Source organism: Trichosurus vulpecula, chromosome 5 (genome assembly GCF_011100635.1).
Source record: "Trichosurus vulpecula isolate mTriVul1 chromosome 5, mTriVul1.pri, whole genome shotgun sequence".
NCBI lineage: Eukaryota > Metazoa > Chordata > Mammalia > Diprotodontia > Phalangeridae > Trichosurus > Trichosurus vulpecula.
The window spans coordinates 71,267,472-71,292,229 of NC_050577.1; the positions used below are offsets into that span (position 1 = coordinate 71,267,472).

The window sequence follows — 24,758 nt, forward strand, 5'->3', positions numbered from 1 at the left end:
CCTACCTGCGGTTTTGATTTCTGCATTTGTGTAATGCTTCAAAATTCAAAGAAAAAGTTATAGATACCCATACCTATTTATGTGTTTATTTATATAAAGATTATCCTATTTTTCCCCATTGAATCTCTCCAAATACACTATTGTTGAAATTAAATTGTAAATATATAAACAAATATATTAAAATAAAAAATTGAACACTTACTCTTGAAGATCAGTAATAAGTTTTTCTTTTGCATCAACTTCATCTCTCAGACTACTAATTTGTTTTTGATGAGTTTCTCTATGGCTTTGTATCTGTTGTTCAACAGCTTGCTAAAATAGAGGTTTTTTAAACAAACAAAAGGTCAAAAATAAACACTGATGTATTAAAAATTAAGATTAGGACATAAAAAGTAACTTACCTTAACTTCATTTGCAGTCTGAACCTTATTTAGATGCTCCTTTTCCATTTCGTGGACTTTCTCTGGGCAGAGGAAAGGAAAAGATGAGAAAGTTTCTAATATAAATTACAGAAAACATGGTCCATTTCTCTGCAGCAATAATTTAGCCAACCCCCAAAACCTTTCAAATATTTGCATTCTAAACTGCAAATCTTGCCTCAAAGTCATTAGTAGTTAGTAAAACCACAAGCTTTGCTGATATATTGAATTCCTTTATTTATTGTTACTTTACATACAAAGTCCCTTGAAATTCAAACACTTATTCCTTTCCTGCTCCTGGGAAGGGCTGATCCTTCAAGCAGCCTGAGAATTATTTATTCCTAGAATGCAGCAGGAGGCCTTTGGTGCAGATGTGAACAGGAAGACTCTACAGGGAAACTGGATAGTTTACAATTCCTTGTGACCTAGGTCTCTAATGTGACTTCATTATTATATATGAAGTAGTTTCCCAGATCAGTCTGATTAAAATGTAATTTCAAAAAAACAAGTCTCCATCTCTACTACCTTCCATTAGTGCAAATAAAAGTTGGCTGAAAGGCAGAATTAACATGGGTGATTTCTGAAAGGCTGGTAGTAAAAAAAAAAAAATCAAAATCACTAACCTGGCTTTGCCTAATTAGGCAGTGAAGACAAAGGCAGTTTAAGACTGGCTAGTCAAAATTCAAAGGTGATTGAAAAGGATGCTGAGCCAATGAAATTTCTGGGGCTCCAGTTTGTTAGTATGAAGGAAATAGCCCCAAAATACACATGTATAATTCAGAATGCAAGAAATACATCCACTGGATAGTAAGGAATTCATGTACCTTGTGCTCGTAGCTGGACTAATTCTTCATTAAGGGAGTCCACAGATTCCTCCAACTGTCTTTTCTTTTGCTCAACATTCTGAAGGTATTCGGTCAATGACTTGATTTTTGCTTCATGCTTTCAAATAAAAATAAATATATATGGAGTGATTTGGAGTAAAAAAAAATCTCAACCACTGTGGTGGCAAAAGAATCTTATAAAATCTTAGAAATAAAATAAATCTTATAAAAAATTGGACTCCAGGCAATTAATATCTTCAAATAATATGATAAAATAACAAGACATACATTTTTGGACATGGTCAATTTGGGAATTTGTTTTACTGAGCTATTAGTATTTGTTGTTGAGGACTTTTCTTCTTTTTGACTGTTCGCTGCTGGCAGGGGTAGCAAGAGATAATAAAAGCTTTTGCAAATAAATACATTTTAAAGAAAACAAATATACGGTAAACTACAAAGTTAAGCCCCAGATTTAAAATCTTAAAGAACTTAGCCAACGTGCAAATGGAAAACAACAGTCTTGAAGGGAGGGCAACGATGGTGATATTGCTACGCTTTTTCCCATTTAACTTCACCCTACATAATCATCCTGTATGCCTTATACATTCTATTCCTGAGAAATCACCTTACATTAATTACAGCATAATTTCCTGACAATGGTTCCATATCACTAGTTGTTAATTTTACTAGTTCACTATGGTCCCCAAGACCCTTTCTTACCCCTAAGAATTCTGTTCAAGAAGAACACGAAAAAGGATATATTAAGATTTTAGGTATCATTTGCAGCAGGTTCACACCTCAATATTTATCAAAACAACTATTTCAAACCTTCTCCACATACCTCAAATCTCCTTCCCTAATGTATCTTGTTGATGATCCTGCCACTTGCTTTACTAAAATGGCTGCCAACTTTAACACTGAATCCCCTTTCTCCTTCTTCCTGTCTCAGATGAGACTGTCCTTCTTGCCAAGCCATCTCTCCATACGTGTCCTTGCTCCCCATCCTGAGACCCTGATCCCTTCTGCTTTTCCCATCTTCAACCTGCACCCTCCTAGTGGCTGCATCAGAATGACAGAACTTCAGGGATGGAAACTTGGGTGGCCATATAATGCAAGCCCTCTACCGTCTGCTGCAGTATACATCCAGCCTCTACTGACAGGAAATCTTCAGCAAAGCTGAACTTTCAGAAGTTCTTCCTGACATCAAGCCTAAATGTACCTTGACAGCTTCCACCCGCTGCTCCTAGGTCTGCCCTTTGGGGCCAAACAGAGCAAGACTGAGCCTTTTCCAGACAACAGCTCTTCAACTGAAGGCATTGACTACTCCCTGCTCCCTCCTCCCGCCAAGTCTCTTCTGCTTCAGGGTAAACACTGCCAGGTGCTTCAAATGATTCTAGTATGGCATGACTGCCCTCCTCTAAATGCTACTCAGATTATCAACATCATTTCTATACTGTGGCACCTGGAATTGAATGTGCCATTCCAGATGTGACCAGCCCACATAATAAAGTGGCATTTTTATCTATAGCTATTCTTGGTTAGTATACAGTTCTTTTTTTTTTTTGACAGGGCAATTGGGATTAAGTGACTTGCCCAAGGTCACACAGCTAGTAAGTGTGCCAAATGTCTGAGGGCTGATTTGAACTCAGGTCCTCCTGACTCCAGGGCTGGTGCTCTACTCACTGCACCACCTAGCTGCCCCGAGTATACGTTTCTTACTTAATAAAGAATGGACTGGCTTTTATGGTTACCGTACCACAATGCTGAAGCACATTGAGGCTGTTGTTCACTAAAAACCCCAGATCTTTTTGGATGGATTGTTGTCTAGCCAGCCCTTGTCATCTTGTGCACTTGTGAAGCTGGTTTTCAACGAATGTAAATCTTTCCACTTATTTATCAAATTTCATCTTACTTACTCAATTTAGTCAGTCAAAATCTTTTCCAATCCTAGTCATTCACTGTTAGCTATTCCTCCTATTTTCATGTCAGCTGCAAATGTGATAAACATGTCACATATGCCAATATCCAAGTCACTGATTAAAATGTTAAAAAGTACAGAACCAAGCAGATTCCTGGGCCTGCCACTGGAGATCTCCTTCCAAACTGACAGCAAAGCACAACCTACTACGGATTAACTACTTTGTATCTTTAGCAGCAGTTTTGTAGCCTCCTAATTGTACTTTCACTTCACTTCTATTTCCCATGTTTTCTACAAGAATGGCATTCTCTTAATTTTTGAAAGCAGAGACCCTGGTCCTTCTCGAATCCTCCAACAACTCAACCCACCTTTGACCTTCCCAGCAACCCCATCTGTGGATCTTTCAGATCCTGAGAGTGTTCGTTGAGGTCACAGGAACATTAAGGGTGTCCTGCTGCTCTACCTCATACTTAGGGTATCTTGGGTATCAGCTCCCTATCAGCCATATTTTCTTTTACATTTCTAAGTTTGTTCTCCTTAGCAAAGAAAACAAAACATGAATCAAGCCACTTTAACTCTTCTGGTCATCAACTATCACTCCCTTCTCCCCAAACAGAGACCTCATCCCTTCTTTAAGTCTTTTTTCCTGAATGTAGCTAAAGCGCCCATTTTGTTTTCAGCCCCCCAGCCTTGGCTTCTTCTGAGCTTGAGCCCTCCTCAGAGGATTTCTGCATGACCACTCCCAAACTTTGGCGGCTATTAGCTGTCTTTCCTTCCCTCTTCTTTCAATGTCTTTTGAAAATCTAAACTGACTGATGAGTTCCCTGTGCATACACTGATTACCAGCATGATTTCTTTTTCCTATCTTCATAATTTCATTGTTGAGAGTGTCTTACCTCTTCCGGGCTAACTTTACTCTAGAGTTGTAAGAAACTTCAGTGGCCTTCTAGTCATACCCAGAAGAGAATATTTTTATTATGGGATCCTAACTGTCCTTCCTTTTAAAATCTACCCCCCAAATCAGGATTCATCATGTGACTTTATCTTCTTAACATGCAATGCTATTCTATCCACACCAACCTAGCTTCTTTCTTCTATGCCCTTTCAGAGGCACATTCCAGTCCTTGGTGTCACTGCACTGAGTTCCAGTGACACTGATGAGGTCACACACTGCCTGCCAGCATTAGAATAACTTGTGCTCTGGACATCTGTGTACATACAAATCTGATACAAATCACTGGCTTCTAGGATTATTTTATCCTAGATGGAATAAGAGACTGAAGCCTTAGGAGGTGACCATATTTCACAGAGTGAGAGGAAGAAGAGGAGTCAAAAGACAATAAGAATGATCAGAGAAGTATGAGAACTTGAGAATGCTTGGCCTCCATTTGGATTGTTCTACAATCCCCTCAAACTCAAGACATCTAAAACTAAACTCATATTCCCTTTTGTCAAGACTTGTCCCCCTTGTTATCTGTCAGGATCAGATTCTCAAGACTCATCATTTGATATCTGCTCTTCCTTGGATCCCTTAGATCCAATAAATTGGCATGTTCTGCTGATTTTATTTCAACACTCTCTCTCATGCCTGCCCGGTCCTTTCTAACCCCACCATATCTCAAGTTTATCTCATGGACTTTGGGCGGGTTGAGGACTTAGAGACTGTCCAGTCTAACACTTTAGTTTGACAGAAGAGAAAAATGAAGCCTAAAGAGTAAAATTAACTAACTTGTCCAAAGTCACACAGTAAATAGGAGCAGAATCTGAACCCAGGTCTTGTGACTCCAAACCCAATATGACATGACGCTGACTACAATGACTCTTATCCTTTTCCCCCACTTCCATTTAATATAGTTTTATTCAAAGGCCAATTTCTTAGGGCCAGAAGATAATGGTACTTAGGTTACTTTAGCCACTTTAAGATTGCAATGATCAGTCAGAACAGAAATTCTTCAATTAATCGGGTTGCTAGGAACAGAAGAGTTCATCTAGTATTTATGCAATGTTATAAAATGAAGCATAAGATATATACTGTGGTTCTTTGGTGTATCTTGAAAGGGAAATTTTAATTATTTACAGCTATTGTGGAAGTTAAGCTATATACTGTACTGATTAACTACATACCCAAATTGTCCAAAATACATCCCCAAATTCTTAATGTAGTTCAGTTTAGCCTTTTTAAAATGCACTAAGACTTTTGGGACATGCTGTATATCAATTTAGATTCATTAACCTACCACTAAGACTCAGTTAAATTGAGTGATTAGTAAATTAAATTGCTGCTTACTTGAATCTTAAGGGGAGACAATACTTGTTTTAGTCTCTCTACATTTTCTTTTGATACAGGAACATTCTGACAATAACATACCCCATCTGTATTCTTTTAAAGACAAAGCTCTAAACTAACAGGGTGTACTTTCATGCCAACAGCAATCCTTATTTAAAAGCTCTAGAGCAGGGGTGGGAAACCTGTGGCCTTCTAGGTCCTCGGATGCGGTCTTTTGACTGAGTCCAAGTTTCACAGAACAAATCCTTTTATTAAGAGGATTTGTTCTGTGAAGTTTGGATTCAGTCAAAGGGCCACACATGAGGACCTAGAGGGCTACATGTGACCTCAAGGCCACAGGTTCCCCACCCCGCTCTAGAATGTTAATATTAGCCTATATTGCTTTAGAAAGACACAGCTGAGGTTTCAGATTGACAGATTATGAGAATAGCTTGTACAATAGAAATTATTTTTCTCAAAGAGGTCTGAGGGACTAGAGATTGAGATAAAAACTATTCTGTATCAAACCTTGTATTCCATATCATTTGCTCTCTAGGATAATGTTGAAGATAACTTAAATTTAACCGGTCTGTTTACATATTTTGTAGAATTTCATAAACATATTTAAATGAAAAAAAATATGCCAAACAAAAATAAAATTCTTAGAATTATTGTATTGTATTAAGTTGTCTAAGGATTAACAAGGTTGTTTATACTACTTCAAAGACTAGCAGCCCTAGCTGTATACTAAAGTGCTCATGCTAGTTTTCTGAAATTGATCTGTTTTGAGTGCATGGTATTAATTAAAGTCAATCACCCTTTGCCTTCAAAACTACCTAGAATCAGTATAATGATCCAAACACTATTAGCCTGTATCAATAGTAAGTGCCAATTCACAGTACAGGCTCCCATCTTTGTCATTCTGCATTAGAATTTACATTTGTGTTTTAGTTTTAACAAACATGCTTCACAATTTAGGTCCAAACATATTTCCAACTACAATATAATAAATTTCCAACTAAGCCTATTCCCTCCTCAAGTATGAAAATATCAACGCTAATCTAGTGGTTACGTTTTAGGCTTCACAGCTTAAATCCATTCTTACATTGGCACTCAGAGCTCTGATATGAAATAAACCAAAATAGTTGAATATTTATTCACTCTAAGAGTCCTATTAAGATAGTTTCAGGGATTGCTGGAAAATATGCAATTTTGTAATAACTATGCTTCAGGTGATATGCAGTACGCCCAGACACAGTCCATTTTCAACTTCTGAACATTTGGTTTAGAACATGTGTTTGACTCAGGCCCTTTCAGAAGGCCAGACCTTTGCAATTTATCCCGAAATGTTCCTAAAGTCACTCTGCTTTTTTGGTAAATTTTATAGACAATTCCAACACAGAAGGCTTTGCTTTAGGAAATATAATCCTATAGTAACACCCCATTAACAAAACTTCAGTTTCTTTAAACTCAAGTTTTTTTCTCCTTTCAAATGGTTACTTCTTATGAATGAGTGAATAATAAGAGTTGTAGAAACTGAAAGGCAAGAGTGGCTTTGACTTTCTAACACACCTTCTTGAATACAATTTTTTCCATTCTCATCAGGTCAGAAGCTGAATTTATATTGGCTAATCTGGCTCAAAACAGAGGCTAATGGAACTTTTCTCTCCGCTTCTGCTGATTCCACAGACAGAAGGAACCTAATTCCACATACTCAAATCATTTGAGGTAGACAGAAACCTGTCCAGTTTCTAGAGAGGGAAAAATGTCAAAGGCAAAAGACTAAGGCTAAAAAGGTCTTTCACTTTGAAATTCCTCAGTCTTGTAGTCACCCAAAGACCACAATTAAGTGCAAACTCAATCAGGCTCAAGCCACAGGCCCTTGCTGACATCAGTGCTACTATTCCAACAGAACATTCAGCGGGCTGCAGCAGCTTCTGAGCTTCAGTTGTTAACTTTATTCCCTCACCTTGTGCTTGCCCTTACTTCAACCCAAAGAAATTAGTTTAAATAAAATGGAAAGTGCATGGGAGAAAGGAGAAGGTGGGAGGAGAGAGATAATGGGGGGCAGCAGGGGACCTCTGGGGCTGCATCTGGTGCACTGAGAAGGGAGTAGAAGTAAAAGCCTCTTAAAGAGGTCCTCCTGCCTCCAATCTCTCTGTTGTCAAATTCTCTTCACACTGTTCCTAAGGTAATTTCTTGATGAACGACAGTGATCACAGAATTCTGCTCACTTAGTGGTTCCCATTCCTGACAAACTATAAACTCCTCAGTTTGCACCGAAGATGTTTCACAATCTAGTTGTCACCTGCTCTTCAGCTTTTCTGCATCCCACCTTCATTCATAATCTCTTCTCTGTCAAACTAAATTGTTGGCCTTCCACCAACCCCCTCCTGCCCATTCCCATCTCCACCATCAAAGAGGAAATGGTCTCCCTCACATTTTCAAGTACTGAAATCATTTTCTTCCTTCAAGGTCCAGCTTCCATTCATCTTCTTATGAAAGCCATGCTGATCCGCCCAGCACCAAGTGCTGTCTTCTCCAAACTCTCCCAGCCCACTATCTGACCTTCCTGTATTTGGTTCTCAGCTCACATTGCTATCCATGTATTTTATCTCATTCCCATCTCACACCTCCTGGGTCCCTGGAGTGACTAGCACTGGTTTACTGCACATAACAAGTGTCTGGAGGAGGAATGGAACTGAAACACATTCCTGAAGCATGTGCTAGGTGGCCTCATTTCAGTCACTCTTCATTCTCCCGACTGGATGAATGGGTTTTTCAATGGGCCCTCTTCCTTAGAAACTCCTCTTACTCTGCGGTATACAGCCAGGATTCCTACATCTCACTCTTAGTAGCCTTTTCTTTTTGGAAGTGAAAAAATTCTTTGGGGAAGATGAATTATTTTGAGTGACAGGTATAACCTACTCAGAACCCTCACATTACTTTTGTAATGTCACAGTGAGAAAATAAAAATGAATAATCTCTCTGAATTAATCTCAATGTGTTTCACTTCAAACTACAGAAATTTGTTTTTCCAAAAGTATTTCTTAACAAACCTTGGTTAACATTAAAACCATAAATACATTTCAATAATTTGACTCTAAGCTACATGTTACAATACATACTTGTGATATACGAAGCTGACATGCTGCTAATTCTTTTTCATTTTCTTCCATTTTTTTGTTGCTTTCTGCTTGGGTGCTTTCTAATTGTTTGCAGCGTTTCACCATTGTTTTCACTTCCGATTTCATTTTACTAATGTACAGTCTTGCAACGGTGAACTCTTCATCTATCATGCCAGTTCCTTCAGGCTGCTGAGAAGAAAAATTAAATTCATGTGAACACTGGAGCAATAAAATATTTTAGTGGAAGATTAGAATCCAAAATACAGTAAAAAAAGTTAATATTTGCAGAATCTATGTGACATTTGCTTAAATTCTGTTTTCATCTGGGCTCAGTTTATTCCTGTCAACTTTTGCTTTCAAAGCTCACATCAAAGAATCCCAACCTGTGGGGTGATTGCTAAGTATTTTTGTTTTGTGTGGGGAAGGGTAGAGATTGGACACAGTATTGCTGTGAAATACACTGTAAATTGCTGGATAATCCATACACACACACACACACACACACACACACACACACACACACATATACACACATGTACGTATATATGTATATACTGAGTGTTTCCATTCTGTCGAGGTCCATAAAATCCGACATTAAAAAAGTGTTCTCATACTTGAAAAGGTAGGAAATTACTGGCCCAAACTATAACCTGCTTGAATTTTCCTTCCCCTAGCTTCCACTACTTAAAATACAATATTATACAGTATGTGAATATATGCTAAGAAAAAGATCTGACATTAGGCCTAAACAAAATACAATTCTGCCTCTTAAATTTTTTTCATGAGTAAATTTTTCAATAACCATCGTCATTTCAGCTATAATAACATCCCTAGACTATTAATGAATTACTAGTAAAAGGAAGTTTAGGCTGCTGTGAGAACACCACTAAGAATATTAAGAAAGAACGGTGTCTAAGCCATATCACTTAATTTTTCTTGAATAAGAAGAGTACAGTGCAAAGCACAGATGGAGGCTCAACAAATGTCTACTAAAACAGCATTACATTATATCAGATTTTCTCAACTGCAGTTAATTTTTGTGTCCCAAGCACTAGACTCCAGGTCAAGGATGGAAAATTGTGCTGGATAGTATTCTAGCTTGCCACAAATTGGATTTCCTTGTCACATTAAAGAACTTTTGATTACTTCTAAGATTAAAAGAGGGGTTTTAGATCTTAATACTTTTGGTAAAATGTGGCATAACTCCAACAGCTGACATCAGCTCATGTAGGCAAGGTTGGGGTGTTTACTTTGAAGCATACATCCTCTTAAATGTAAGTTATTCAGCATGAAGACTTATTTTAATGCCCCCCAGGTTCTAGAGAAGGGGTTCTTAACCTTAGATCTACGGAGTGCCAAGGGGTATGTGCAGAGATTTTAGAGTGTCTTTGAAATTGGATGGGAAAAAAATCATCTTTATTTCAATATAATTGGTTGGTTTTTGTATATATTTTATTTTACACATTTAAAAATATTACTTTAAAAAAAGGTCCATAGCTTTCTCCAGACTACCAAAGGGGTCCATGAGAGAACCCCTGGTCTACAGATAAAAGATGACAAAAATTAAGACCCTTGATTTGAGTGATGATTTTGAGCAGATATTAACTTTTCTACATTTTGGGGGGTACTTTTTACTCATGGATAGTTACTTAAGGTTCCTTCATTCAGCTAGTATTTATTAAGCACTACCACCATTCTATAGAGAAATCACAGGGCCTGTTCTAGAAGAGTTTACAATCTAGTAGAGACTAATGAACAGGCTAGCTATCTGGGGACTGGATGAGCTATTCTTCCTTAAGATCCTTTCCAGCTCTAAAACATGACTTCATGACACAATTAAAAATGAGCTCTACAGAGAACTTTTACTTTCTCATGGATGACAACATAAGGCTCTCAACGTGAAGACCCTGGGTGTGCATTTCTGGTGAAGCCAATGTAGAAAGAGCACTGGAATTGGAGACAGAAGGACCCGGTTCAAGTCCTGACTGTCATGTTAACTGCATGAGCCCAGGAGCCGGCACAGCGCAGAGGAAAGAATAGTGCTAGTTGGGTCTGAGGAACTGTGACTCCTGTGCAATGACTCCAAAGTCTTAAAATCGCACCAAGACTTTTGGGACACCCTATAAAACTGGCTACAGGCGACTATTTACAGCTATGACTAGGAAATCATACTTACCTTAACGTCATTATTCCCCACAGCAATTCCAATTTCTGCCAGGTCTTTTAATAAAGAAGCCATCATCTCTGTTGCTCGTTTTTTCTGGTGATTTGTCATTTCCTTGAGTTTCTGAAGCTCAGCATCTATACTTGCTAGAGTTGCCTATAAAAAAAAAAGACTTCAAATATTTGTAAAAATAATTTGATAACCTAGTAATTCAAGCTAGAGGAAGCATGGTAAAGTAGAAGAAGCTGGCCTTGGGATCAAGCAGGCTTGGGTTCAAATACTGCCTGGGACAGATCTTGGTTGTGTTGATACTGGGAATATCACCTAAGCCTTCAGGACTTGAGGCAACTCTCCTCAAGACTATAAACTATAAAGCAGCTGCTTATTTGTACTGGTACAGAGAATTCCAATAAACCCCCACTCCCAAAAAGATTGCCAATCTGTTTTGTACAAATGCAACAGTTTAAAATACAAGTAGCCACCCTACAAAATGAAATATGCTAACAGCAGGCATTTACAGAGTTCTTTCCAGTTATAACACTCTACATAAATTCCACCTCTTTAGGAAATCATAATGAAAATGGTAAACAATAGGTCACTAAGTATTTGTTGGGTATGTTGTAAAAAATACTTAAAAACATGCACATGGAGTATTTTATAAATCAACTGTTTATCAGTTAAATGCTAGTAGGAAATCAATATTATTTGGTTATGGAAAGTTACAATACCAATGTCTACTGCAAATAATTTACTGAAGTTGCAAATTAAATGAAATTCCCTTCATTAATGTATTGTTTAATTTCTTAGTAGTATAGTCAGTTTGCTAGTTTACTATCATCTGTCACCCTGAAAAATAGGATCGAATTTTTAAAAAAGTTCTCTTCCCATCAGAAGGTTAGAGAATAATCATTTTAACAGTATTTAACCACATATGGACATAATGGGGGAATATAATGGTAACCTTAATAAAACCTTTTGTTGTTAACAATGGAAGAATAAAAGACAAGGAGGTTCTAGTGTAGGGCAAGAACTGGTGATTGAGAGCTTAGGACCATGAGCATCAATGTATAATCATACCCAGCCTCACCTATAAGTAAGAAATTTAAATAATTGCCGAGTGAGAACTATTAAAGACAGAAATTTATCAAATCATCAAAAAATGAAGAAACATACTGGGATTTTCTTACCGATTTCTGATTCAATTCATCGCTGAGTAGCTCGTACTCCTTGGCTTTGTCTTCAACTTCCTGAGACTTCTGGTCATAGTTGACAGCGAGTTCCTCCAGCGCCTGCAGCACTTCTTTCACTTCTTCCTTGGAGGCCTCATTCTCTGCCTGCAGGCGATTCAGTTCAGCCTGCATGTTATCTTGGTCCCTTCTCGTGGATGCTAGGAGCTGCAAAGAAGGGTATATGTGACCATTTTCACCAAAGTCTTAACACAAGAAAAGGCTAGATGCACTTTGCTTTAACTCTGATCTCCTCCATATATCTGTTCTTAAGTACAAGCAGAAAGTACAGAAACTTGGATCCAGGTAAATCATTAACTATGGCACCCTTCACTTATCTTTGACATCTCAGTCCTGTTTATTAAACACCTGATTTCACCCAGAGTTACACAGGAATCAAGGATAAAAATTCAAGAGGCCACAACTCTTTCTTTAGGAATTTTTGGTTTAAGTATGACAATGTATTTTTAGTGAGATTTAGGAAATGGGGGAGAGGGCAAAAGGAAGATTGTCTGTAAAGGACTAAAAACGTGGTTTGAATTTTAAGTTCATGATAAACTGAAACTTTATAGGAAGGTAAGCAGAAGAAACTTGCCTCTTCTTGATCCAACATTTGTGTCTTCAATTTCTCTACCAACTGGCTCTGCTGATTAATTTCTTCATCCTACAATTTAAAAAAATCAATTATCAATAGGTCTCAAAAATTAGCTGTAATTTTGATTAGTTGGCAAATAGCTTATAAAATAATTAAGCACACATGTAAAATGGAAATATAACTTTCTGAAATTTCAAATTAAAAAGTGCAAGTAAAGCCTATTTTTTTTAACATACTGGAAAAAAATGTTTTTGCCATACATAAAACATGTTAGGTGAGACAAAAAAATCTCTTTAAATTCAAGATGGCTTAATTTTTTTCTCAAGAAAAATATTCAAATGCTACTACTTTTTCGAAGTAGCCATCGCTACAATAAATGTATAGTTTGTTATACTATAAACAAGGAAACAAATTTATTCTTTATCAAACTTTTTTCTTAAAATATTTTAAATGAGTATAATTACTGCTATTAATACAGAACTTTAAAACACTTTGTGCACATTAACTCATTTAATCCTGACAATAATCCTGTGAGATAGGTAAAACCAGGATTGTTATCCCCATTTTACAGGCAAGGAAACTGAGGCTATAGGAGAGATTAAGTGACTTGCTAATGGTCTTATAACTAGTAAGTGTCAGAAATAGGATTGGAATGTAGTTTTACAAAATCCAAGCTATAAGTGAAAAATACTGAATACAAAAAAATACTAGGTTTTATACAATTTCCTGAAGTGTCATGGTAAAATTATATTATGGAAACATTTCAAATCGAGGCTACACACAATAAACGCATAACTATTTCCCCATTTCTTATTTTTCCCCTTCACTGCTCCTACTCAAATTGCTTTCACTCTAGAGTACATTTAAAACCTATTTTTAACATTATGGACACTCAGTGATGTCTTTTTACTTTCCTGATAAAATCTCCATCCACTCTGCTCCCAATCACATCCCTTTTTCTTGATGATTTCCTATATTTTCTAGGACTCCTGTATTCCCCAGTCCTGCTGGGTGCTGCATCTTAGCTCTGCTATGCCCCAAATAGTTATTCTTTCCCCTGGAAGATTTTTTTCCTTTAAAAAATAGAACCTGAATTCTGAGATTTCAGATCAAGGGCTAATCTCTGAAGTGTGCCTCAAGTTCCCCTCATTTTAGGATGAATCTGTGGCATAAGTTCATTCCAGCAACTGGGGACCTAATCACTAGTGTCTAAAAACTATGCTGACACTGGGCTCAGACACAGTGGGACTACAGAGGGTGTGTAACTTCTGTCAACTCATCATTCAATCAATAATCAATCAATCAATATTTATGAAGTACCTACTATGTGCCAGGCACTGTGCTAAGTGCTGGGAAGACAAATGATAGTCCTTGCCCTCAAGGAGCTTACAACCTAACAGGGAAGACAAGATGCAAACAAATAAATGCAAGCTATAGAGGGGAGGCACTAGAATTAAGAGGGGTTGGGGAAGATTTCCAGTAAAAGAAGAGATTGGGAATAAAAGCATGCTAGGGAGGTCAGTAGTTGGCGTGAAGGAGGTGGGGCATTTCGGGTATAGGGGAAAGTCAGAAAAAAAAAATGCCCAAAGCTGAGAGGTGGAGTATCCTTATTCAATGAACAGCCAGGAAGCCATTGTTAACGGATTGAAGACTACGTTGGGGGGTAAGGAAGAAGAAGGCTGAGAAGGTAAGAGGGTTTTTTAGGAGCAGAATTTTGTAAATTTTGATTCTGGAGGCAACAAAGAGCCATAGGAGTTTAATGGTGCAGGAAAGGGGAAGTGGGGGGTAGGGAATGACTTTAGTGGCTGAATGAAGGATGGATTGCAGTGGGCAGAGACTTGATGCAGACAAGACGCATTAGCAGGCTATTGCTATAGTGCAGGGTGAAGCGATGGGGACCTACACCAGAGTGGTGTCAGAGGAGGGAAGACGGTGTACTCCAAAGATGTTACAAAGGTGAAATTGACAGGCCTTGACAACAGCTCGGACATGGGGGGGGGGGGGCAGTTTGATACATAGCGAGGAATCCAGGATGACTCCTAGATTTTGGGCCTGGGGAACTGGGAGGATGGCATTGTCCTCTACAGTAATAGTGGAAGTAGCAGTGGGGGAGGGTTTAGGGGAAAGATAATGAGTTTGGTTTTGGACATTTTGAGTTGAAGATGTCTACTGGACATCCAGTTTGAGACGTCTGAAAAGCAGTTGGAGATGAGAGATTGGAGGTCAGCAGACAGATTAGGGCAAGAAAGGTAGATCTGAGAATGATCACCATAACGATGGTCATTAAATCCATGGGAGCTGATGAGTTCACCAAGTGAAGTAGTATAGAGGGAGAAGAGAAGAGCCCAGGACAGAACCCTAAGGGACACCTACAATGAGAGGATGACAGAGACAGGAGCAGTCAGGCAGGAAGGGAACCAAGACTGTGTCCTAGAGAGAAGAGAGTATCGAGGAGGAGAGAGTGATCAGCAGTGTCAAAGGCTTCAGAGAGGTGAAAGAGTATGAGGACCAAGAAAAGGCCAGTGGATTTGGCAACTAAGAGATCATTAGAAACTTTAGAGAGCAGTTTCTGTGGAATGATAAGGTCAGCAGTTGAGTTGTAAGGGATTAAGAATAGTTAAGAGGAGAGGAAGTGGAGGCACCGATCGTAGATGGTCTTTTCAAGGAGTTTTACTACAAAGGGCAGAAGAGATACAGGATGATAGACAGTGTATGGAAGAATCAAGTGAAGGTTTTTTCAGGATGGGGGAGACATGAGCATGTCTGCAGGCAGTAGAAGTGAGCCAGTGGACAGGGAGAGACTGAAAGTAAGTGACAGAGTGGGGATGACAGAGGGGGCAATCTGTTGGAGAAGACGGAATGGAATGGCATCTCTTGACCTTGCAGTAAGGCCACTTCATCATGTGGTGAAGGAGATAGTGGCAGAAGGCACAGGAGTGACAGGAGACGGAGAACAGGGAACTTGTGAAAGGCCTCAATTTTTTCTATTAAATGTGAGGAAGGTTCTCAGCTGAGAGAGTGGGGGACAGGGAGCTATGGAATGAATAAAGAGGGATGACAAAATTTAGAAGAGACACTGTGGAGAGTGGAATAGTGAATCGATAAGGGGGAGGAGGGGGATAGTAGGATTGTCATCAACTGTGAGACCTAGATGAGGTTGTATAACATAACTTTGTAGTGGACCCAAGTCAAAACGGCTATGAGATTTTCTCTACCTTTCATTAGCCGCATGAATGTAGGAGCAAAGGCAGTGAATGCGGGGTCTGGTCAAAGCTGAGGCTTGGCTGTGCATAATCAGAGGTATGATAAGAGGGCTATGGATTCAGGAGAGGAGGATAGTGTAGAGCTGAACTGGTTCAGGAAAGGGTCAAGATGGGGAAAAGAGGAGTGGTTAGTGCAGGGGAGATGGCCTGGCAGAGAACTGAAGGGTCAAGGGACTAGAGGTCGTAGAATGGATGAAGAGTAGGGTTTTGTTGGGGAAGGCAAAGGGAAAGGTGAAAAGCCAAGAGATTATGGTAGGATAAGGGGATTTCAAAATTCTTGCACAGAGGAGGTATATTTGTGGATGACGGCAATATTAAGGGAATGACCATCTTTGTGAGTGGTTGAGGTGGGGTGGAGTAAAGTTCATGGGAAGAGAGGAGGCTAAGAATTGAGTGGTTAGGGTTTTTGAAGGCAAGTTAATATCTATGATGAAGTCCCCTAGTATGAGGGCAGGAGGTGGAGAAGAGAGTCAGGTAATGAACTCAATGAGCAAGGTAAGAGTGACAAAGGGCTGGAGGGCAGGGGTGGGGGATTGGGGTGCAGAGCTGTAAAGAGCCACTAGGATTCTGATTGGATGGTAGGCATGAATAGCGTGAGGTTACTGAGTGAAGGAGAACTTGGAAGTGGCAATAGTGCCGATGTGAGCTTGACCAGAGAGTGAAGGTGTAGCCAGAGCTAGAAAGGCTGTGTCACGGGGGGAGCCAGGCTTCGGTAATAGCTATTGGACTGCAGGAGTGAAAGAGATAAAGACTTAAGATGAAGCGAAGTCTGTAGCCTACATAGTAGGCATTCCAGAGGAACAGTGAATGGGCAGGGTTTGGTTCAAACTCTGGGGTGGGGACGATGGGAATGCAGAATCAGGTAGTAGAGTGGTGTCTGGACCACATAAGAGTTCAGAATCCCTGGGATGTCATTCTATTACTACATAGACAAATTCTCAGCTACCTGTTCCCCTTGTTCCCTATGATTCAGTTTAAATAAAAATACCCTCCCCTTTTCTATCTATTCTGTGTTCTCATTCCCACCTACCACCTCAGCCCTGCCCCTCAAACTATATCCTTCTCTATGCTCACTATGCTCTCTGGAATTCCTGCCCTACTGCTAACAAACTCCTTTTTACTCTGATGGGTTCACTTTTTCCTATCTTGTAAAACAAAAAATGTCTCCCCTAGCTGGCACAGGCCACTCTCTTCAATACTCAGTGTTTTTCTCTTAAGTTCCTTTGAAAGAACTGAACCAGGAGGAGCAGACATACTTCTTGCTCTTCGTTCTCAGTTCTAGACTCTTCACCATCACCACTCGGCAACCTCTCTCTTTAAGGTTCACCCCATCGATCTTTATTCACCCAGTCCAAATCCTTGTCATAATCATCTCCTTGCCTCTACTTTTCTATTTTCCCTTCTGAGTTTCTCAAGTTCAGTATCTGGCTTACTGTTTTTCTCTAGACCTCAATATACCTAGTGATATTCCCTCAACACACTGGTCTCTCAGTTTATCAACTTCTTAAACAACCTTTAACTTCACCCTACAGCAGCCATACACAGGCAAAGTCCTAAGCTGGATTTGATCGCCACCCATAAATGTCTCCCTCCATGCCTAAAATTCTGAAGTTTTTCTCTCCAACCACAGCTTTCCCCTCTTCCTCACTGCTCCCGAAGCTACTGTTTTCTTCATGATTCCCAGGTCCTCCACGTCTTCCTATTCCTATCGTCTACTCTTCCTCCTTTGGTTTTACTTCTTTCCCTTCACAGCCTCGACCCAATGGCTCATCGATTTGACCATAAACTATCAGCTACTCTCAAATTCCTTTTCCCCTTGTCTCACCTTGCCAAAACCCAACCCTCTGTTATTTCTACCATTCACCTTTTTTTCCTTTATTCACATGCTACTAGAAAAAGTCACACAATGGCACAGACTGTGCACTGCAAATTAGTTATATATAATCTTCACTGGGCCATCACTATTGGAGAGTAATTCTTTTTTTTTTTGGAGGGAGGAAGGCAGGGCAATTGGTTAAGTGACTTGCCCAAGGTCACACAGCTAAGTAAGTGTGTCAAGTATCTGATTTGAACCCAGGTCCTCCTGATTCCAGGGAAAGTGCTCTACTCACTGCACCACCTAGCTGCCCAAGAGTAAATCTTTTATTCTTCTCTGACTCTACTATATTCTTCCCAATAGCCACTCTCACAATCGCTCTCTCCTTCTTTTTATCTTCTCTTAGCCGCCCTCCCCCTACCCTTCCGTACCCTGAACCCTGCATCAGGCTTCCTTTTCTCTAGACTCTACCTTAATGTGTGTTCTTCATCTCTCTCTTTGATCATCCTCTTCCAGAGGCTTACTGCTTGATCGTTTCTCTTCAGTTTCCTTATCCTGACTTCTTCCTTGTTGCTGAATAAGGTCTTGTCCCCATCTTTACAAAACCTTCATTTGGCTCTATCTCCTCAAACTATCATCTCTAGCTCAGCCCAACTCCTAGAAAGGATTATCTACATTCATTGCCTCATCTCCCACCTGCTTTCTGATCTGAAATTTACCTTCTGTTCCCACTAATGACCAGAACTACTCCCTCCAAAGATACCTTAACCCCACTGGCCTTTTCCCAATATTAGCTCTGCTTGATCTATCTGTAGCTCTTAATGTTGTCGACCAGCTCTCTCCTCTGAAAGCCTACGTGACATTGTTTTTTCTTGGTTCTCTTTCTCCCTGTCTGACAGCTTCTTCTCAGTTTTCTTTACTCTGTCATCTTCTTGCTCCTGTTCACGAAGCGTGGATGAAGACTCTAGGCTGGGCCCTTCTGTCTCTCTACAATCTTTACTCCTTAATCTCCTAGTTCCCAAATTACATATCCAGTCATATACTGTCGAGGAAGGATAATTTCATTTAGAATCAGAGGACATGAGTCAAATGCTGGTGTTGCCACCTACTCCTCTTATAGGCTTAGGCATTCACTTAACTTTCCTCATCTATAAAACAAGGAGGGTAACCTGAATGACCTCTGGGATTCCTTCCAAATCTAAATCTGTTCTACACGACTATTTCAGAATTCAAGTCCCACATGCATAACTGCTTCCCGAACCTAGCTACCTTGTAGGCATCTTATTTTGGAATGACCAGAGTGGAATTCACTGTAATTCTTCCAAACTTCCCTATCTCTGTTGAGGCTATCACTATGCTTCTAATCAACCAGGTTCACAATCTTGGTGGCATCTTCAACCTTCTCTGACTTCATATCCAGTCAGTTGTCAGTTGATCACACCTCAATAACATTTCTTGTCATCCACTCACACAACCTCTAACTTAATTCAGAATCTTTTTGTCTGGACTATTTTGAGTCTCCTAAATAGTGTCCCTGCTTCTTATGTTCCTTCTACATAGCTCTCAAACTGATATTCCCAAAACATATTTGACCGTTTCATTAACCTACTAAGACACCTTCAGCTGTTCCTTATTGCCTCTAAGATAAAATACAATTCAAATCTGCAATATGGGACATTTAAAGCCCTCTTTAATGACTTTTCTCGTTATAGCCATAGTTCATATATTCCCTTTTTTGGCTTCTTCATTCTAGTCAAATAGGTCTGCTAGCCATTCCCCACACATCACTTTTCATCCCTTTCTTATCTGCTTTTGCACAGGTGGAATCCCATGTCTGGAATGCACTCCCAGGTATCCTCTACCTCCTGGAATTCCTTTCTTTTATAGTCCAACTGAGGTACCACTTTTCACATGAGGCCTTTCTTGATTTCCCCATTATTAACTTTCTTTCCCTCCTGAAATGCTGTAGGTATTTTGAACTCCCATATATGCGTAGATATCGTCAGCCCCTCATTCCACTGGAATGTAAGCTCTTCAAGGGGAGACACTTATGTTTGTATTTGTATCTTCAGCACCTATGTAGAGTTCCCACCACACAACAGGAACTTAATAAATGTTTCCTGAACTTAGTGAAATTATCAGACAGCATGGTTTCAGAACAAATTATTTGACAGCATGGTTTCAGAGCCAGGGATATAATAAATTTGCACAACAGTGTATGCAAAATCACACACCTGCCAAATATAGACAGGAAAAGAAAAGCAAAGAAATTCAGCTGAAATGAGAGATACTAAAAAGATGTATTCAGAACAAAGTCATAGGCACCACCATATTATTAGTTGAAAATACATTCATATCCAAATGAAAACAATTTGTCAAGAAGCAAATAATATGCACACATTCAATCTTGAATAAGAACAATTCCTACCTTATCATCAAGTTGTTTGTACAATTTAGCAATTTCTTCTTCACACTTTCTTCTTTCAGCATCAGTAAAGTTTCCTGTAACTCCAATTGTGGCTGCTGGTTTATCATTGATGACAGTAATATCTTTATCTACTGCAAAGGCTTCTAAGTTGGCTTTCTCTTTGTCAAACTGTTCATCAACTGGCACAGTCTCCCCTTGAATAAGACATAGGAATGATTATCTAATAAAACTAAACATATTCAAAACTGAACTCATTAATCTTCCCCTGTCAACTTCCTTGTCTATATCTAGTCATACTGGATTTGTCCTTTTCCTTCATATCTAGTCAATAACCAAACCTAGATGATTTTCCTTTGAAAAGTCTCTTTTCAATTTCACTATCACCGTCCTAATCCAGACTGTCATCACTTCACATGAATATTCCAATGGTTTACTAGCAGGTCCTCCTACTGCATTTCTCCTCAATCTATCCTGATAATCCTGGCAAGCTAATCTACCACCTTATCCACTTACATTGTCCCTTGCCCCCACACCAAGCCACAAAGGTTTTTAAAGCCCCCCTCAGGTCAAATATGGTGGTCTGTATCCTGCAAATAAATTATAGTTGTTCCCAATTCTGTCTTGGCTCACGTTGTTCTCCTATGAAGAAATGGCCTTTGGTATGTTTTCCTACCTATCCATCCCGTCTACTGTTCAAGACAAAGTTCTTTCAACTTCCCTGATTTCTCTTGTACGCACTCTGTTTTGAATCCCTATAGCACTTATTTTTTCTTGGTTCTCTTTCTCTTATTACATATCATGCAATTTAGCCTTTAATTATGTATTGTCTTGTTTGCTTTTGTTCTGTTCTTCTCTCCCCAACGACTACAAGCTCCATAATACCACCATCTAAATATAAGCTTATAAGTATATACCTTTTGGTGCCTTCACCCCCACCAAGAACAATATTAATTACACAGAAGATACTGAATACTTGTTAAAGGACTGAAATTGTCTACCCAACTACTGAGAAAACATAAATGTACAAAAATCCAGATCACTCATCGAAATTTAGTCATGCTAGTAAATTTAGTCAGCTATAGTAAATAACTATAAGTCACAGGATTAAAAAATGTGCTAACCGCTAAAGACATTTTCCTTACACTGATATGGTGGTGATTAATCCTATAATTATGAAATATGTCCTTTTATATTATTTAATCTCATAAATATAAAATGCTTCTTTTAAATCATCTACATATACCTACTTTTACAATTCTGGAGCCCTGGTCATTTTTGTTTTTTAACCTATTAATCATTACCTTCTTACTACTGAAAAGTAAAGTAGAGAAATGACCACCATATCCTAAAGTTAGCCAAGTTAAAACTAGATATGCTAAGATATTGACATGGTCTTGAAAAAGTTAATGAAGTCATATAATTCTGAATTAAATCGGACATTCAGCTGAACTGATACCTTTTCTTAACTCCTTTTGTTTCAATTATTTTGGGTCATTTTGTTAGAGGGCTTAATGATAGTTTATGTGAACATCTGACATTTTCTTCTTACATACCTATAATCATTTTCCAAGCTGTCTAAATGACAACTACTTTGGCCTCTATTTTAATTTACCTTAATGTTGGATTCCCCAACATTTTAAATAGCTATTCTATAGTTATGGGCTCACTAGCATGAAAATGTGGTAGCTTAATTTAATTACCATTGCGCCATCGATTGAGTTCATTTTCTAGCCACTGAATGGTGTTACGTAATGTCTTGTTTTTCTCTTTTTCTTTTTCATATTTTTTCTTCCACTGTTCTGCAGTTAGCTCCACATTAACACAAACTGTGTTCTTTATTGTCTTGGCTCTAATGAAATTGGGGAAAAAAAATTAAACAGGGATGAACTAGTTATCTTCAAATATGTTTACTTTCCAACTGATTCTGTAACTATGTAATAAAATATGTATATAAATTAATTGAATATTACCCAGTCTTGCCTAAGTGCTACATTTTAGAATAAAGAAAGTGGTTTACTCAAATAGAAAGGGACTACTTTAATGTATATTTGAGAGGTGACATTGTATAGTGTTTGCAAAATGTGAGCAGCTCTTAATGGGAAAAGGCAGAAGGAATTGGGGTTTACAATTTTTATAGCATTTGCAAAGCTGACCTTAGACTATTTTAAGGTTAATGATAATGTTATGATCTGAATCTCAAGAAATTCAAAATATCCCTGATCCCAGGGCATACAACGGTAGCTCTAAGTTAACAACTTCAGAATTATACTGCTTTCACTTTACAATCTCATCCAAATTTTTATTTGTTAATCCTGGCAAAATTAAATTTTCTTTCCTTAGTCATAACCTTAATCTGAGTTTCAAAAGAACTTGGTGAAAATAGCAATATTTAATTAATCGACTTTGGGTCATCTGAATTTGTTTTTTTTGGACAGGGCAATAGGGAATAAGTGACTTGCCCAAGGTCACACAGCTAGTACATGTGTCAAGTGTCTGAGGTCACATTTTAACTCAGGTCCTCCTGACTCCAGGGCCGGTGCTCTACTCACGGTGCCACCTAGTTGCCCTGGTTTTTTTTTTTAATTGATATTTTATTTTTTTTTCAATCTGCTTTATATTTTTTATTTTTTTTGGAGGGGGAAGGCAAGGCAATTGGGGTTAAGTGACTTGCCCAAGGTCACACAGCTAGTGTGTCAAGTGTCTGAGGCTGGATTTGAACTCAGGTCCTCCTGACTCCAGGGCTGGTGCTCTACTCACTGTGCCACCTAGCTGCCCTGGATCATCTGTATTTTAAACATAAAATATGGGTTCTACTAATAGATACCAATTATATAAAGGTGGATATATATATATTTACATATATATATATCAGTTAATTTGAGTTAATATGCTTTTGAAAAAATCTCTTAACAAGGTTTAACCAGGGCTTTAAGAAAATAAATATAAAAAGTTTAAACTTCATTCATACAAATATGTATTAAGAATATGATTTACATTTTCAGTAACTAACCTTTGACCAAATAGGAGCGTAGATTTTGTTTCAGACTCGTTATATGATGATGGAGAGCAACAAATGACAATGGTAGTTCTGCAGTTGCCACCTAGTGAATCTTGAAGGATTCTTGTCATTTTACTATCTCGATAGGGAACATATGTCTACAAAAAAAACGTGTTTATATAGCTTTCAGGCATTCAGGATCATATATTATAAAGTTCTGAAATAAAGCACATGAAGTTCTTAACAAATTTCACCATAGAGCAAGACTGTTTTGACCATTTTTCAATGTGTCCATTTAATGTTAAGTGCCTAATCTAGAGAGCTAAAATGAGGTATGTTGTTTAACTTCTCTACTGCTATAACATGGAAATATCTTCCCATATTATTTACTATACTAGAAATGGATCACAGTTTCTGTGTATACATCTAAGATTAGTTTTAAATTTTAAAACAGGACAAAGCAGTCAATGACACTTACACTACTCTCAGCCAAAGCAGAAATGACATTTCCAAGAGCAGAGAGAGACTTGTTGATGTTTTTAGCTTCATCCAGCACAGCACCTTCAGCTCCAGTTTTACTAACCTATATGCAGAATTAAAAAAAAAGTTAAACCACAATAAAAATAAAGTTAAAAATTATGTTCTTTAAAGTAAAGTTGCTGGTATTTGAGACAACCAGTATAGCACAGCATACAGAGACAGGCCTTGAAGCCGGAAAAACATGGGCTTGAGTCTTGCCTCTGAAACATATTCAGAGGGTTGTTGTTTAGTCATTATCAGTCCTATTGGACCCTTCATGACTCCATTTGGGGTTTTCTTGGCAGAGACACTACAGTGGTTTGCCATTTCCTTCTCCAGCTCATTTTACAGATGAGGAAACTGAGGCAAACAGGATTAAGTGATCCGCCCATGGTCACACAGCAAGTAAGTGTCTGAGGCCAATTCGGAACTCAGGTTTTCCTGACTCCAGGCCTGGTGCTCCATCCACTGCATCACCTAGCAAAAGCATTTAATCTCTCAGCATCCCAGACCAATCTCTAAGAGTCTAAGTAGCTACGAGTTACCAATCTGTTTCCACAGTGAGAGTTCTTCAAATCTATGAAATCACAGGTCTCCTCCTTTGACCCCCTGCCAATCCCATTATTGTTCACTCCCAACAAAGTCTTAATTATTTACTAGTGATACCGTAACTTGTTAGCTTGCTATTTTTCATATACTATATTACTGAAAGAGATTTTTTTGGGGGGAGAAGACAGAGCAGGACTGGTAGACATTGTTACTAATAGAAGAGCTCTTTGTGCCCCTCTCTAAAATACTTGCTATTTTGTATATAACTATTTCTGTATTCATTCTATCTCCGTACTGTAAGGATTGGAAATCCTGAAGCACTTTACACCCTGCTCTGCATATAGTGCTGAAATGTTTGCTGATATGGTGGCAGTAGGAAAGTATAAATCTTTTGAAAATTTTATTATTTTTGTTCTTTTATTGTAACCTTGGGCTCCGCATTAAAGTCTACCGATTTCTTCCATTTTCAATGTCATATTTGTTGCTTTTTACTTTGAAGATTCCAAATTTCTGGAGAAATATGGCAATATCTAACCTATCTGTGCTAAATAAGGTTGATGGACATATAGTACAATGGCAACAAAATGGTGTCTAAAATGATTTCTTTCAAGTATGAAATATGTAGACATTTCAAACGAATGCTAG

General features: G+C 38.5%; 1 protein-coding gene and 1 pseudogene across 2 annotated transcripts in view; both read right to left on the reverse strand.

Annotated features, from left to right (window-relative positions):
• Window positions 1-24,758, reverse strand: part of KIF5B (kinesin family member 5B) — a 64,103-nt gene that overhangs the window by 12,227 nt on the left and 27,118 nt on the right. Inside the window, exons 9-19 of one of the 2 annotated variants that reach the window (XM_036758819.1) lie at window positions 23,524-23,628; window positions 23,058-23,203; window positions 21,748-21,896; window positions 20,048-20,241; window positions 12,541-12,609; window positions 11,907-12,113; window positions 10,732-10,875; window positions 8,556-8,741; window positions 1,244-1,361; window positions 402-463; window positions 203-312 (exon numbers count right to left, since the gene is read on the reverse strand). In XM_036758819.1, coding sequence (XP_036614714.1) covers window positions 203-312; window positions 402-463; window positions 1,244-1,361; window positions 8,556-8,741; window positions 10,732-10,875; window positions 11,907-12,113; window positions 12,541-12,609; window positions 20,048-20,241; window positions 21,748-21,896; window positions 23,058-23,203; window positions 23,524-23,628 — 1,490 coding nt within the window. Of the gene's footprint in view, window positions 1-202; window positions 313-401; window positions 464-1,243; window positions 1,362-8,555; window positions 8,745-10,731; window positions 10,876-11,906; window positions 12,114-12,540; window positions 12,610-20,047; window positions 20,242-21,747; window positions 21,897-23,057; window positions 23,204-23,523; window positions 23,629-24,758 lie in introns of both variants that reach the window. The other variant, XM_036758818.1, reaches the window with a different exon arrangement.
• LOC118850054 lies at window positions 6,585-7,319 on the reverse strand (annotated as a pseudogene).